Below are 17,577 nucleotides of genomic sequence, written 5' to 3' on the forward strand. Positions count from 1 at the left end.
CGTCCAGGGCAATTTACGGTTACAGGAAGGGCAGAAATTAAAAAGAAGTCTACTCCATGACTAGCGCCGGATGAAAGTGAGACAGTATATATTATGGTGGAAATTTATAGAGACATTCTCCTAAAATGTGTTATTTCCCCCCCACTCGCCCTACTATGAAGGCCAAAGCCTAAAGAGTTGTAGGCTATCGGCGATGCTAAGAAACCCCCAAGTGTCACGAAGTCGCTGTCGAGAGTTAGCAGGTTGCGTCGAGCATGGTCACCAAAGGTAGTAATATGGAATTTAATAATCTATTTTAATAGACAAATGCAAATGCTCGATAACAACAACTTTGAAAACTAGAACTTCGCAAAATGTGACCAACCTGATGGCAGAAAAAAAAACAATCCGAGGATCTCAACGCGTGAATGATCTTGGGTACTGTACACGTCGCAGTAAGGATAGTATTACATACACAACCTGTCGACGTCCCTTTTTCGAAATTGAGAACAAGTCACATTATACTCTGCACCGAACACTAGATGTCGACCTACGCAAAGCATGTGATTCAATGCAGATCCACAAGCCTCAGAAATAGATCTGTGTGTGTATATATGGGATACAGTACTCGCCGTAATAGTATTTCTGATGCTTTTATCTGCTTAGATTCACATGCTATGCATAGGCCGACATCTAGTGGTAGTCGCACAGTATTACATAATTTGTTTTCAAAACTCGCAAATAAACGTTGACTGGTCTTGTCAGTAATATTATCCCTAGTGTCATGTCCACTGTACCCATGGTCCTTCACGCGGCAAGGTCCCTCACAAGTTTACAATTGCAAACTTAATCTTGAAAATGGAATGTCGGAAAGGAGCCGACCAAGCTTAAAATCTTGGAGGGATGAATTATTTCAAGTGCATGAAATGGAAAGAGATATGTTTGGAAGAAATAATCAAGGACATTTATGAATACAAAGATCTCACTTGCTACTGCGAAAATGAGCTTTGAAGTGAGGAATATCATGAGAGTCTGCTAAAATTGAATTACAAAAATAAATAGCTTTACAGAATATGTTATCAAAAAGAGCATATCCGGATAGAAAAAATACTAGGAAGATGATGAAAAGGAGGCATACATGGACAGTTTCATGAACAAAAGAAAATGTACTTTTGCAGTTAATTAAACCTTTCACTGCCTTTAGGGCAAGTGCATTCGTCCTAAGTCTCATAAGAAATATTTGAAATCCCAGCAGTGCAACAGTTAAATGGGTAAAAGATATTTTGTGACCGTTTCAATTTGAACGGCATAGTTCAAAAGGAAGTGCATTTCGTAATATAGTAGTGTTCCGAATTAGGAAGTACACAATAACATTTTATAAAAAAGGACAAGCATTTTCAAATTTTAAAATGCAAACTACCACTACAGAAAAATAAGGTTCATACTTTTATGTAAACTAACCTGCGGGCTATGAAGATCAGTCGTCAACATAATAATTGAATAAGCCAAGACATAGGCTGTATCAGCACTAGCAAAAAGGGTTTGCCTGCAACACAAAGTACCAAAGTAATTAACTTCAAATTAATTCACAAATTAATAAGCAAACAAAAACTGAATACAGTACCATTATATTGCCTACCCTTGATTACATTCTAAATATCTGGCAGCAAATTTTTCCATCAGACGATCAATTTTTTGTGCTTCTCCTGGAAGACGGAATCCTTCAAGAAACAAACGGAGAGCTGAAACAAAATCCTTTCCAGAAAAATCATGTTGATCCACGTATGCGTACATAACTTCTTTGTTAAATTTATCATTATCACCAAGGAACTCCCCAACCTGAGTCTGCAAATAAATAAAGGCACATATAGTCACGATTCAAATTCATAATCAATATATACAAAAATACAATTTGAATATTTAGTATATTAACATCAGAAAATATACCTTATTTCAATCTTTTCCCCAAACAAAACAATGCATTTGTAGTAGCATTTTCACTGAGCCAAAATATACACAATGTTTTTCTGTTAACTGCATGGAAAGGGAGGGAGTAAAAACAGGGACATAATACACTTCCCTGTAGGTATCCGATTGCCCTTCATAGTGGAAGCATGAAGACAGACTCATCGATTCCTTAGACCGGTGACTTTCACTAGTACGAACATATAAACTTGATTCATATCAGCATGTGAAAACCATAAATACCCCAACAGCTCAGAATTGAATTGGTCACTTATGAAAGATGGTGCTACATCAATCTGGGTGAATATTTTATGTTCAATTTCACAGGACTGTCCAAAAAATACCACGGTGGTTAAGCATATCTGTTTTATTTTTTGATGAGATCATTGTCTCTAGGCTAATATCTGGGAACATCAAAGCTATGTGACCTTATTTCAACTCTTTCTTCTAATTGCAGTGCGTCAAAGCACGTTCTCCGAAAGGTGAGCATCATAAAATGTCACAAGGTAAATTACATCTGCATTGAAGTCTCTTACTGCCCAAGAGAGCGGTTTGAACACTACTGGAAGCATAAATGCCTCGAGACCCAAACGATATACAGATCTCTTTATTTCATCTTGGCTTAATAACTAGTTACTCAAGTTGGACTGCAGATTCAGTAGCTCACTGCTTGAAAATCTTGTGACTTCAGTAGGTTCTGCTGCGGCTCATCCACACTGTCCTCTCTTGGCTTCTAGAATCTCTAATATAAACCCGGAGTTTGAACAGGCAGGTGTTCAGTCTTCTGTTCTCGTTGCATGCTCCGACAAAGCCTGTTTACTGTGATCTGAGTAAACAGCTTATGAATTTCTCATTCCAAATAGGAGAAGGTGTAATGTATTTTTACATAGTCAAGGTACCCGCTCTTTTTTATAAGGTGTCCAGCTTAAGTGCAGCCTGGATTGTGATAATCAATATATGTATTAGAGAAGACTTATACCAGTAAGTCAGACACTGATGCCCTGATAAATGGTATACGACACTCGCATGGCATGGCCAACTAAAGGGTTATAGGAGCACATAATTTCTGAAATAAATCCCAAAACGGATAGACTGAACGGTACTACTGTAATTGAAATACCTCCAGTAAGAAATCCATCTTTACATGTTTTTTCCTTTACGCTCTTCTTTAACGTGGGCTGCGGGTATAGGCCTGCCTTTCTGTACAATGCCCCATATGTTTCCTTGTTTTGTACAGATTCCCGCTCTTTTTCCGGGTGCAAAAGTAACATGGCAGCTGCGTCCAGATGTTTCCAGGTGTGAAGAAACCAAACAAACAAGTTGCTTAGAGGGTGGAATGTTCTTTTTGATTGGATATTAAATTCTTCACACAGATCCTATTTTTTTTTTATGACATTCAGGTGCACATTATTACTGAAACCTAATAGCCACTAGACAGTATTGGCCATTCTGTGACAATGTGTTCAACCCAATATTTCCTGATGACAGACACTGAGAAGTACAGCTGCCAAATCTACTTGGGTAAGAGGGTTGATGGGTATTGTGTGAGAGAAATACTGTATCCATCAAAAAAAAGCATTAAAGTGAAAAAGTCAGGTGTCCTACACCTTAACCACGGCATGCGTGGAGGGGATTTCGCAAATCAGGAAAGCCAACCTACTAGATCCTTGGTGACAGATCTGAGCAATATCTTGAGGTGGTACAGGGTAAAAGGCGGAGAGTCACTTTCCTAGTCCATTCCCCCCCCCTCCTAGCCTGGTGATTTCACCCTGTACCCAAAGACCTATAGCCTAGATGCATATGGGCTCAGTGGAAGGGGATTTACGTCCTAGTAAGATCAATGTCTACAGATTTGCCAAGGTGTCCTGGCAGACCGGTATCTGAGCAACTGTAGAAAAAAGGCCCAGAGACGAATCGCAGGCATTCATCCCTTCTTCCAAGGTGGGAACAACCCCTTTGAGGCTCGGGATGTGAACTTGCACCGCAAGACTCTCAGTGTCATCCCCAGGAGACAAGGATGGTCACTCTGGGGCCGTTGGAAACATTCCAGGTTCTACGGCTGTTTCCTTTCCAAGATGGAGCCTCTGATGCAAAATATCGGTCCAGTTGTCCCGGAGGTCTCTGTGGTTTTGACTCCTCCCCCTGCATTGACTAGCATTCATTTCCAGCCTTCACGGAAGCCCGGACGCGTTGCTACTCTCCTGACAGTCACACTCCGTGAGTTTGCATTATCTTACACTTAGGAACCCTCTTTGGTAAACTCTTCTAGTTACCTTGTTTCCTTTCTGTATCCTCAGTGAAAACTAATTCGCACTCCAAAACCCCCGTTATCATCCACGCTCCGGTCACATATTGAGAAGACCGGGAACTCCTCCCCCCTTGGTACGAACATTTCCTCCGGTACCCATTGCCTAAGTATTTCACTCGCCTACATTTAATACAATCTGTCCTCCGCTTATCCCGGCCAGGCATCCTTCAGTGGAAACGATTACGTCCCTCTCCGGAGTCCGACACTGCCGGTTCCTTTCAGCACATGCCAACGGCTATACACACCCCACCACCCCACGGCTTCCACAGAACCTTGCTGGTAGGTGTCGCCTTTCTCCCCTTCCATTTCCGGGGTCCTTCCTTTCCTTCTTGTACTCTTTTCTTACCCGACCATCGTTTATGCACATATTTCAGGGTCCTGAGATACAAACCATTACTGACAGAGTCCTGAGCCCGTTGTAATCCCTCAGATAAAGACTAACAAACATCAGGTACCTTTATCTCCCTCCTGAAGTGTAGACACTCTATCTGCATGCCAATCTCTAATATCTGGCTTTGAGTTTGCAGGGATTCCTGGGGCTCCATTCTTATGAGACACATCAAGGACATTGTCTGCATTACACAACCAGAGATGTTAATCCAGTTTCAACACAGGGTTTTCTCCCCCAGAGGGTTTTCCTGGGAGTTCTCCCCTTCACTTACTCTGCCACAGAGAGGGAGAGAGTGACCAGGTGAATTCACAGCAAATCTGCTGCCTCTGGACCAGGTTGGTGCTTTTTTATTGTTACAAAGCTCACATGCCCTAGTAGTACTGTTGATAAACAAGCTCGAACAACACACTCAGTGGGGGTATGGGCAAGTAGGACCTCAATTGAAGTGGCTCTCACTTAGGGGACAAGGACTCTCATTCCAAGAAGGAATTCCCTAGACCAAATATCCTATCTGTATATATGGAACTACCTGCTATGAGAACCAATCTGTCATCCTTGTTGGGCTTCAGACAATGTGGGAACAAAACCGCCATAGCAAGGACAAAGAGATGCATCTTCAGATGTATCTTTAAAAAGAAACTAGTATATAGATGGGACGAGTAGCTCTTGTGACGAAAGAGTATGGTACGAATGGGAAGCCCACTTATGTGATTACGAGTTGGAGACGCGGAGCAAAGCGAAGTTGCAGAGCCACCGACTTTTGGAAAGGCAAGGAATTCCTGAGTGAGACGTTGCAGAGCCGACAAATCCTGCAACGTGAGCACCTTTGCCCTAACAGGGACCTAAGACCCGTGAAAGGTGACCACAGCTGCTTCGTGGTGGGCGAGACGCCCAACGAACAACGCTAAGATCACCGGAGAAGGGAGTACTGCCAGCTACCTGCAGCCCGTGTCAGTAGATGGCATCCTAAATCAGAGGAGCCGAGAACACTATGCCAATGAAGCCAGGGACAGAGAAGAGCAACCGAGAAGCCGAATACCAGAGTGAGCGCCAAGCCTCGCGAGGTTCCCCTGTGCCGCAAAAGGTACTAGGGAGAACGGGAGAGGCGGGAGGCCGCCGGGGCAACGTAATGGGGGGGGGGGTTGAGGGCTGGGAGACAAAATCTCAAAGTCACAAGTATGAAAGTCAAACATTAAGTGAGCGGAATTGGAGATATCTCAAATCAATAGAGAGCGTGATGAACAACGCTGTTTGGGAAATAGAAAGTGGAAGCGAATACCTTGGGAAGAAGGGAGAAGTCCCCAGGTACTGAGGCTTGAAGAGATGAGCGAGCCCACCGCAAAGAAGTGTCACAAGTATTGTGAAATCAGACTGTAAAGGAAACAGAATCAAAACAGAGAGAATCAAATATCAAGAACCCAGGAGAGGCGAACTCAATTTGGATAAGGTCATACAAAACATAGGTATTTGTGAACCCTCAAGAATATAATAGACATACAAGGAAAGGCCAGAGTGTGTGAGAAACTATTTCAAGGAAAACTGTCATAAAGCAGGTATTAAAGAGAACACAAAGCCCACAAGTATATGGGATTATGAAGGAAACGCCAAGAGACTATCAGGTAAGAGAACTTAAAGACTCCTGTATTCTAAACAGACATTTGTGCATCAATAACCACAAGAGATAAGATACAGCCACAAAGAGAAAGCCGCTGGGAAGAAGACAAGAGAGACAACCAGGAGAAGAGACATTCTCCAACCTATTTTGAGCTTTTCGTATTAGCGGTGGGGGCTAGGTAGTTTGGTTTGGGACCAAGGACAAAATATACTTTTTTCTAAATTTCCTGACGGCAGACAAGCACCTTTAGTAATAGGTAAAGATAGGCCTTTTCCTTATATTTTCATTAAAGAAAGGTAACATGTCCTCCATGTGTCCGACTTGTTCTTCCGACTCCCCCACAGTTTACATATGTCAGGGGGTTGCTGAGGGAAATCCAACCCTGGAGACCTATTTCAACACACATTGGGTGGGATGAACGCCTATAACGTTTTAGTAAGTTGTGTTAAAATGGGCTACACATATAGAAAGAGGTTGAAATAAATGTCCGATAGTTCAGGAATTCTTTCCTACAACTTAAAAGGGACAGCTATTGTAATACTGTCAGGGTGGGTGTGACGAATCCGTAGATGTCGTCACTTCTCCCCTGAGGGGGAGCCCCCTTCCTGTGAGGCCAGGGAGGTGAGGCTGCTACCCAACAATCCCCCTAGGGGTAGTACTCAGCGGGAGGACCTCATGGGGAGCGGTGACTCCTCTGGAGATCGGGGAAGATATCTCGGTATTCTGACCCCACAACCACCTCCGATACATCCTCATATCCCTTGTATCTCACCTCCATGTTACACAGCTCAATTTATTTCTGTCAGACAGAGCCACATACCTACTGAGATGAGGAAGAGTAGGGATGACCTCACAGTAGCTTCTTTAGTAAGTACTGGGATGAGGAGGAGGACGCATTGGAGTGACCAAGAGGCCTTAGGAAAACTTGAATGGAAGTGCTAGTTTTTGTTGCCCATTCATTATAAAAAGCAAAGAAGGATTTACCAGGTTGTCAGATCCTCCCAGGAGGATCCGCAAGTCTGGAGAACGTCCATCGTGAAAGAGCAAGGGTCTTGCTGACCGGGCTGCGTGTGAAGGAGCTGAGGCATCCCTATCGGTCCGTCGTGCCCGGGCAGACCAGGGAACTGGAAGAGTGGAGGTCCATGTGGAAGCAGTAACCAGGACGCGCAATTGTGGCAAGACGCGAAACCCGCAGAAGCAGCACAAGAATGCGAGAAGCCGAACAAGACGGCGGAGAAGCACGGGACCGACGGAGAAGAACCGGCAGAGTCCCAGAAGGTACATGGGCTGTAGGGATCGAGAAAAGGGGCAGGAGAAACCTAAAACCCGGGGTCTGGGACCCAAATATACCGAAGGAGAATAGCCTCAGCAATTGGCCATATGATAGTTCCGGGCAGGAGAGTGAACCAGGCCTGCCAGACGAAGACCTAAAGGAACCTGGGTCTGGGACCTGCACCAACAAGTTTATATATGAGAAATACCAGGGGAATTGAGACATTCCTCCTGGTGTTGTGAACTGTGAAAGTAAAAGCCAAGAGTGTGAGACATTCGCCTGGTAATTGAGTTTACAAGGATGATCAAACCAGTGATCCAGGGCAAGGGAGTCACTCCCCTTGAAGGGAAGACATAAGAAACTTTTGATGTAAAGCCAGCAATCCTTTGTTTTTAGCTACTGAGGGAGTCATTCTCCTGGACCAAGGAAATTGGTACAACTTTAGTTTAGTTATAAGTGTAAGGGACAGAGATAGGGATATTTGACACAGGACAGTGGACTTTTTTTTTTTTAGTTGCAACGACATCCTGACAGACCCATTAGCACTTTTAGTTGAGGCAAGGAAACCCCTCAGATATAGGGAAAGGTAGGTTTTCTCTTTTTGTTGATCTAAAATAAAAGTCTACAGCAATCACTATGCCACTTGTGTGTCAGTCTCCTCCTCCTACATCCTTACAGTGGGTTGTACTCAAATGATTTACTGGCTAGTTGAAGAATCACCTGTCTTTTTCTAACCCCTCGCCCGAGGGATACAGCAGCCAGCCATCTTATTGACTTTTCCCAGTCCTCGAAATAGATTGTGCAACCTCAGACTTAGGATTTTGCCTACCTGCAAATACTTCTCCCCTTTTGCTTTAGGGTGCATGCATGGCTCCCAAAATAGCACCCTCTAATCTCAGGCCATCCTCCTGAGCCAATAGCAATACCTTGGACACACTCTGACCTGCAAGTAGCTCCTACCCCCCCACCCCTTGCTCGGGGTATTTGTCAAGCTGTGATATTGTCACCCACCAGCCACGGGTCACCCTCCGAGGCCATATCTTCTAGACCTTTACAGATTCTTGGTTCCACTTCTTCATCTGGGGTATAGCCCTCGGTAGGCTTAAAGCACTTCCTTTAGTACTTTTCCCAGACTGGTTTGAGATATTGCCCTTAGAAGGCTTGCAGTCTTTACGCCTTTCAATGCGGTCTACTCCAAGATATAGCTTTCAACAAACTTCCAGCCTCTGTTTTTTCTTTTGGTCTACAGGGTCTTGTTGGCTCCAGTTGACCTCTACCTCCCTCTTGATTGGTTACCAGGTTAGTCTGATACCCTCTCTGCACTAGGGTAAGGATTTCTATAGTGAACTAAATCAATTTGATTATCTAATGCTACACCTGGTTGCTTGGCATGTATTCACCTCTTTATACCACCATGGGATTCTGTCTGCTTCATTCATTCATTAATCTTGCCAGGTGTTTGAAATTCCCCTTGCTGTTTACCCAGGTGCTGGTACTGAAACGTATTCCTCTCCTTATTTAATATAATGTGCCTGTTAGGAGCAGTGGCTGGAGGGTTTAAGAGCATGGCCTGCCATCTTGGGATCATATGGAAGTGCCTGGTGAACCGCACAGCAGAGAGCAGTCTCCCAGTTCCTAGTATGACTTGTCGCTTAATATGTCACCAATCGGGTAAGGCTTCGCTAACAGAGTGCATACACTGGCCTTTTTGGGTGAATGGGGCTTAGGGAAGATGTGATCATTGCTCATGCAGTGGCTGGTGGCTGTCATGTCTGTATCCAAAAAGCTCTGGGAAACTGTGACATGAACATGGAGACAACAGCGTTCACCCAGACAGTTGTGGGGAGGGTATCCTCTGACTCGTCCTAAGATTAATTCTGGGGTTTTAACTATTGCTTGTGGACTGAGGCTGTGGGGAGACCAAATCCAGGTGATGAATGGTTTGAATGGCACTAGTTATTGTTAGGGGACAGCCAAGGAACCACCATTCACCACCTCTGGCTGCTCTTAACTGAGTTTGTGGGCACCCCCTCCCACCCATACCCCTTCATTACCACCCCCATCCTGAACCCCTCCCAACACCCTTTTACTGCTTACCACACAAATGCATGTACATATTTGAAGTATTTCAAAGTAACCCCCACAAAGTAAATTGCAGCAAAGTAATTTACTTAGTTGAAACCACGGTATACCCAAGCGAGAGGACTATTTAAAGAACAAGAGAAACAGGGACAGAGCAGCAGCAGTTAGCCAGGAACCAGGGAGATGCCAGGATGGCGAGCGCACAAGTGACATCCTACACAGCTGTGAATCAACCCCGGAAGGCAGAGTTTTAAGAGCCGAGGATCCTGGGAAAGCTTGGAAGCTGGATAAAGCTTTTGGTTCTTTTGAGTTGATAGGCTTAAAAAGAAGGAAACCATGAAACAACCAAGAGCACTGGGACAGCTAAAGAGTCAGCTGGACACTATCATTACACTACAGAGCGAGCATGGCACTATGTGCCTGAAAACTGGCATGGCTCTATATTGTAATTGTTTATTTGTAAAGCGCTTATACACAAGTGAAGTGCTTCAAAGCACATGAAAGATTCCTGAAGAGTGGGCTAGGCCCTATAACCCTGAAGAGTGGGTTGGGCACCACATTCCTTGGAGCAGAAACAAGTGTGCCATGGTTGGATTACTGATAGTTAGCTGGGCACTATATTCCGAAGACTGATTGTGGAGAAGCAGCATGCTTGGAGTTATATCCCAACATGTTTTCTAGTGTAGAAATCCAGTTGGAGACTAGTATTCCCAATTAGATAGTAAACCATGACACATTGCAGTTTACCGTATCCTGGCACCTTCTTGCTTAGACGGTTCCAAGCTAGGAACACCCTTTTTGGTTGCAGGAAAACCCATGATACTGTGAGAAACCAAGGTGTTCGCACTGCTGGAACCCAGGGATTCCGTGCTCAGGTGGCCAGGGGCGGACCATCAATTTTGGATTTCAACTCTGGGGGCATACAAGTGAGGGAGGGTCACCTGGGTAAAGGATCTCTGTGAACTTTGGCGAGAATACCTGAAGGTGAGACATGGTATCCCCCTCCCCTGCTTCAACTTCCTTACCCGACATCGCCCCAGCCTTTGTAGGTTACTGTTATACCAACTCCCCACAACCGTATCCCTTACGGGAAAACAAACCTGGGATACCAACCAGGACAGAATAAATTCTACCTCACATAACACTGGTGAGGAATACCTCTTCTTTATCAAACACCTTTCAAAAATCAGCTTCTTCTTACTGCAGAAGGAGATGCCTACTCCACAGTTTTTGTTCCCCCCTTTTTTTGTTATAATACATACCTCTATCCAAACCTACTTTGTAGGACACTACAACTCCCATGATCCTCACCCTTCCTACTCTATCAGTACTACTGGGCAGAGGAAGACCAAGAACAGAGTCATGAAGAATACCTCCAACTCTTTTCAATGGCTCTGTCCCGGTAATGAGGTCAGGCAAGGTCAGGCCTCCCTTTCCAATCATATCCCACCCAAAACCTGTTAACTTCCCCACCTGGGATACAAGGTGGAGCACACAGGTACACTCTGAGCGAGGCAGGGAGCAAGAAAGGACCAAACTTCAGGAGCTGCTGCAAATGCAACATTGGAGGGCAGAAAGCCAGAGGACTTTGCGAGCTGTGGAGAAATCACAAGAAAGACAGGCAAAAGAACTGTGCTTGCAACAAGCAGCCGATAATCCGAGCTGGAAGTCATCCTTCTCGGGAACCTTGATGAGAAGCCTGCTTCCCTCCCAGTGAATGATTGAATTTGGGAGGTTTGATAAAGCTACGAGTAAAGGAACCTTGAACTCAGACACGCAAACAATATTAACACACAGCCAGTGAGTTAAGAAAAGAGAACAAATGCCCAGTTGTTTTTGTTTGAAAGTAACTTTACCAAGATAAGGTTGCACGTAATACGGCAACCGCGAGTAAAAAAGATCAACGCTTTAAAGAGACAGTGCGATACAATGTACACAGAGTGGTACTGCTGTTGGATAAGGAACAGTTGAAAGTCTCTGGAGTAACATGCCTGAATAGAAGAAACTATTGAAATATGTAAAGATGAAAAGGAAGGCATTATAAACATAGCGCACAAAGCCCCAAGGCAAATGGGATTGTTGGAAATAGAAAATAACGTGGATTGAAGCTCGCACCCGATCGAGGGGAGCTTGTCTGAGTTGGAGAAACGCAATTCAAGCCTGAGCCCAACTGAGGGAGGCTGATGTTAAAGTTAATAGGTCGAAGCCCGACTTAGGGAAACCAGTAATATTGTGAGTCACTAGAGTCCACCCGAGAGAAGCCCATAATCTTGCAACTACAAGTACCAGAAAGCATTTGGAGAAAGTGAAGGTAACGGTTGTCAAAGTGGCCAGACATAGTCAGAAGCCAAACCTATGCCGTCTCGAAAGTCTTCGACCAAGAAAGCTTGGATAAGGGTATCCCTGAGACCTTTTTATTTTAAACTGGTTTTTATTAGCATTTTGCAAAACATAGAAACAGAAAACGGGGCCTAACTAAAGCCCCCATCCCCCCCCTTCATAACCCCTGCTCCCTCCCTCCCTCCGATACCAATCCAAACTTAACAACAGTAAAGAGACCAAACTTTCACATCTTTTCCTGGGTTTTTGAAGCGCCGCAACATGTGACCCATTCAGTTACTGGCTTGAAGCCGATATCGCCCCAGGTCGAGGGGACCCCTCATTTGGGTATTGTCCTTCATAGTGGTGGTCACCCCCTGACCATCCGGGGGCACGATTTCGGAACTAGTGAACATCCCATCCCCATGTCTGCTGGACCCCATACCACTCCGCGAGGAATGAGCATGAGTCCTTGTTCACCAAGGCAGTCAGTTTGTCCATCAGGAACATGTTCTTAAGTTTTTTTGTCCAGTCGTCTTTGGAAGGTGTTTCCGGGCTCTTCCACCTCTGGGCTAGGGCCACTCTGCCTGCTCTCAACATAGTTTCCCACATCCTTGGGTACCGGTGTATTTCCGCTTCCTCCGGGGGGAGGCCCAGCAACATGGTCAGCGGGTTGAGGGGTAGAGGGTCCTCCGTGACCTCCGCTATCCAGTCTCTCACCGATTCCCAATAGGTCTGTACCTTCGGACATAGCCACCACATGTGACCTCTAGTCCCTCTCTGACCACAGCCCCTCGGGCTTTCGGGTGATACCCCTGTGAACATTTTCGAGAGTTTAGCCGGGTCCCTGTGCCACCCCTGCAGGATTTTAAAGTTGTGTTCCATGTCCGAGGTGAAAAGATTGCCATGAAACGATATCTTGAAAATGCGAGCCCAGGCGTCCTCTGATATCTCCTCCCCCACCAGATCGTTCCAAAAATCACGGAAACCTCGCCTAGCCTGGAGGTCATGGGTGTTTAGGACAGTGTACATACTGGAGACCGCTCCCTTTCTAGAGGTTGCTGAGTCGAGGAGTTTCTCGAAGGGAGTTAGTTGTCTCCGCAGGTTAGAGCCCCAAGCAGGGTCATTGAGGATGCCCTTGAGACAGAGGTATTCGAAAATGGATAGGGTTCCACCTCCCAGTCCCTCCCGGAGGTCCTCATAACTCAAGAATTCTCCTTCCCTGAACAGCTGGCCCGCCCATTCCAGTCCCGCATCAGACCAACTCTGGGAATGTCTAAACCCTCTGCTGCCCACTTTCAGGGGGGGCCCCCACAAGGAGGGCATGGGTGACGGCCACGAGGAAAGGTGTGCTGTCCGGGGGCATTCCCTCCAAATGTCCCAGAGGACACCCAGGGTCGGGTGGGACAGTACTTGTTTCGGGATAGATTTGCCAGGGGCCCACGAGAGGTCACAGACTTTTAGGGGGTGGACGTCCATGTCCTCTAGGTATGACCAATATGTCCGTAAGCCTTCCTTCATGTGTTCTAGGAGGACCCGCAGTTGTGCTGCGTGGTAATACAATTGAAAATCTGGGAACCCGAAACCCCCCTCCTCTCTCGGGAGCGTCAAGGTGGCCCTGCCAATCCGTGGGGTTTTCCCCTGCCATATGAAGTCCCGGACCCCCTTGTGTAAGTCTATAAATGTTTGAGCGGGTACCCGGGTAGGGAGGGCTGTGAAGAGGTATAAGAGCCGAGGCAGTATGTTCATTTTGACTGCCGTCATCCAACCATACCATGAGAGGGTCATTCCTCCCCATCTCCTCAAGTCAGAGGCGATCTCAGTTAGCATGGGCTCGTAGTTGGAAGACCCTAGTTTTGTTAAATCCCTAGTGAGGAGAATCCCCAGGTACTTTATGGTGTCCTTACCCACCGCTATCCCATGAAACCTAGTCAGGGGGTCCAGTACCAGGTCCGCCAGGCGCATCGGAAGGAGGACAGATTTGGCGGTGTTTATTTTCAGGCCCGAGAACCTCCCGAAGGAGCTAACCAGGGACAAGAGGGGAGGGATCGAAGCGCCCGGGTCCACTAGGTATGCTAGGATATCATCCGCAAACAGGGACAGCTTGAATTCCACCTCTCCCCTTCTAATACCCCTGATATCTGGGTGGGACCTAATCGCTATGGCCAAAGCCTCCATCGTGAGGATATACAGAAGGTGGGAAAGAGGGCATCCCTGTCTAGTCCCTCGGGTTAGAGGGAAGGATTCCGACAGCACTCCGTTCACCTGGACCCTAGCGGTGGGGGCTCTATAGAGGGCGGCAACCCAGTTCAGGATGTGCGTCCCAAAGCCCATTCGTTGAAGGAGGAGGGTCATGTATCTCCATTCTACTCTGTCGAAAGCTTTTTCCGAGTCCAGGGACAGGATGCATGCCTCGAGATTCGAGTTTTCGGCGAAATGAATCAAGTCCATCGTTTTGCGGATATTATCCGATCCCTGTCTGCCCCTAATGAAACCCAACTGGTCCCCGTGGACTAGCTTCTGCATTATTCCCTCCATCCGCCTACCCACCACCTTGGCCAAGAATTTGACGTCGATGTTAAGCAATGATATGGGTGGGTAGGACGAACACTCCCTCGGGTCTTTACCTTCCTTGGGAAGGACCACTATAATGGCTCCCATCATGGAGTCGGGGAGAGTGCCCCCTTCCAATACTGAGTTGAAAACTTTCGCCAAGTATGGCAACAGGGTGGATCGGAACCTCTTATAGAAATACACCGAGAAGCCATCTTCCCCCGGGGAAGTCCCCACCTTCATCCTGCTGATCGCCTTCTCCACCTCCTCCTCGGTCACCCGGCCCTCCAGCCCCTCTGCCTGATCCCGTGAGAGGGAGGGTATCTGTATGGAGTCGAGGAACTCCTCGATATGGGCATCGCCGCCATCATATTCGGAGGCATATAGTGTCTCATAGTATTTACGGAAGGCTTCGCTCATGTGGGGGGTGCCGTAGCCCAATGTACCCTCGCTGTCCCTCACTCCCTTCACCATTCTGCTCCTCTGAACCTCCCTCAATTTCCAGGCCAGAATCCTATCCCCTCTGTCCCCCTTCTCATAGTATTTCTGTTTGACCATTTGGAGGTTTTTCTCCGTTTTATGGAGGAGTAGGTCTTTCAATTGGAGCCTGTAGTCCTCCAGGGAGGCCACGCAGTCTCGCTCTAGGGTCTGTGTCGGGGAGCCCCTCGGTTGGAGGCGCGCTATTTTTTCCCCTCAGTATCCTCTCCTGGGTCTCCCTTTCCCTCTTCTGTCGGGAACCAATTTTTATGAGCACCCCTCTTAGCGTCGCCTAGAAGGCGTCCCAGAGAGTGTGCGTGCCCACCTCCCCATTGTCATTGAGCTCAAAGAACTCTGTGATGGCCTCCAGTATGGTCTGGGCATGGACCTCGTCTCTCAAAATAGCGTCGTTACATCTCCAGCGTCCCCTCCGTTCTATGCACCAGTCCCCTGCCAATGTGACCCTAAACAAGTCGTGGTCCGACCAGGGGACGGGGTCTATCCTGTAACCCGCTATGTGTGGTCGGAGTACCTCGTCCGCAAGGATATAATCTATTCTGGAGAAGGCTTTATGGGTGGAGGAGTAGTATGAGAAAGCGGGGATCCCCACTCGGGGGGTGGGTAACGTGTCCACCAAGTTCAGGTCGTCATTCACTCTTTGGAAGCAGCGTCTGGGATTTGGTGCACCTGCCCGTTGTCTATCTCTGGATGGGTCTAGGACCATGTTGAAGTCGCCTCCCACCACCAATGGGCCTTGGACGAAGGCTTTCAGCTTTTCCCCACTCCCTCCCAGAATTGGGCCTGGCCTTCATTCGGGGCATATACGACCGCCAGGGTAATGGGCGATCCCTGTAGGGAGCCTCGTACGAAGAGGTAGCGGCCTTCGGGGTCCCTTAGAATGGAGTCTTTCTCGAAACCTGTCCCCATAGCGATCAGAATTGCGACCCCTCTTTTCTTTCCCTTGTGGGATGCATAGAATGTCTCCTCAATTCCGCCACCCCGCAGCCTGGGCTCCCTCCCCCTCGCCCAGCAAGTTTCCTGTACAAAGAGTAGGTCCAGCGTAGCCCTCTTAAACTCCCTACTGATTAGGGATCTTTTTGTGGGGGTGTTCAAGCCCCGCACATTCAGGGTTCCCACCCCTAAGGCCGGTCAGCCATCAACCATAGTCATTGTCGCCTTTCCCCTTGGTCACCGGTGTCGCATGGGTGCTCCCTCCCTGCTTACTGTGATTTCTTGTTTGGACCTCTTTGAAACACTTCCCCAACATTCCCCCCCACGCATTCCCGGCCCTAAAAGCCCCAACTTGTAAACAAACCCCCACCCCCCTCCCAGGCGTCCAGCCATGTAGTTCTTCCATTTCTGGATTGTTGGCTGGACCACCAGCCGGTTCCTCTCGGCCGGGTATCATGTCCCAAGCTCTCTACCGTGAGCCCCCCCTTCCCCCATCCCATCACTCCCCTGACCCTCTCAGTTTAGTTACTCTCCCGGGCCTTGGTTGATGCATCTCTCGGTACCCAGAATAGTGATCCCCCTATGCCCCCTTATACTTGAAGTTCAAGGGGGAGCAGCAAATCGGGCATCTGCAATGTCTTCCTGTTATCTAGACCCAATGATCTCCGAGGGGTCGCTGGTGTCACCCCTCCGAGTCGGCCCGGTCTTCCTCCCTTGATGTTGGCGGCGTGTTCAATTTCTTGAACTTCCTCGCGCCGGTCTTTCTCCTCCTGGGGTTGGGCTTCCCAGGGGTGCTCCCCCTGAGCGCCTGCGGGCCCACTGGTTCCCTCCGGGGGGCGGGCTCACCCACATAATCTTGAATAGCGCTCGAGGTCTTCTTCAGTTACCAGCATTGTGCGTTGGCCTGAATATTCAAAGAACAGGGAGAAGGGGTATCCCCATCTGTACCGGACACCCTTCTCTTTCAGCTGTTGAGTCAGAGGGCGGCACATCCTACGTATGGCTAGGGTGTAGGCTGAGAGATCTTGAAAAATGGCAATCCGTGCGCCGTTGTAGGTTATCTCCCCCGCTTTCCTCGCAGCCTCCTGAACCTTGGCTTTCTCCGTGTAATAGTGGAAGCGAGCCAGGACCGTTCTGGGGCCCCCCGCTCTTCCACCGGCCCTGTGCACCCGGTCAAACGTGAGTTCCGTTGTCATTTCTTCGGCAAACAAGAGGGTGATGATGTGTCTCACTGCTCGGGTCAGCTCTCTCTCCGTCTCACCCTCCGTCTCCGGGATCCCAAAGAACCTTAGGTTGTTCCGCCTTTCCCTGTTTTCGTAGTCGTCCATAATCCTGGCTCTCTCTTCGTCCCTCTTCTCCAAAGCCGCCAGCCGCGTGCCAAATTGGATTTCCTGAGATGTAGAGGACGATTGATAGTTTTCCACTTGTAGGACTCTATCAATTTTGTCTACCCTTTGGTCCAGTTTCTCGAACTTCTGGGCGATGTCGGATCTCATTTCTCTGATCTCCTGAAGGATGGAGGCGAAGCCCTTTTCCATCGTCATTGCTGGTTGGCCTGCGGATTCCGTGTGGGCCATGGCTCTGGAGACAGAGGGGACCTCGGTCGTGTTTGCTGTTTCTTGGAAGCAAAACGATTGTAGGGCCTTCTTCCAGCTCATGGGGTG

At 47.6% G+C, this 17,577-nt stretch overlaps 1 protein-coding gene across 1 annotated transcript in view; it reads right to left on the reverse strand.

Annotated features, from left to right (window-relative positions):
• Positions 1-17,577, reverse strand: part of ARFGEF1 (ARF guanine nucleotide exchange factor 1) — a 1,973,034-nt gene that overhangs the window by 925,847 nt on the left and 1,029,610 nt on the right. Inside the window, exons 16-17 of the mRNA XM_069621149.1 lie at positions 1,619-1,824; positions 1,441-1,525 (exon numbers count right to left, since the gene is read on the reverse strand). Of these exons, the coding sequence (XP_069477250.1) occupies positions 1,441-1,525; positions 1,619-1,824 (291 nt within the window). The remainder of the gene's footprint in view (positions 1-1,440; positions 1,526-1,618; positions 1,825-17,577) is intronic.

The sequence above is a fragment of the Ambystoma mexicanum genome, chromosome 5q (genome assembly GCF_040938575.1).
Source record: "Ambystoma mexicanum isolate Mex_15411 chromosome 5q, UKY_AmexF1_1, whole genome shotgun sequence".
Lineage (NCBI taxonomy): Eukaryota > Metazoa > Chordata > Amphibia > Caudata > Ambystomatidae > Ambystoma > Ambystoma mexicanum.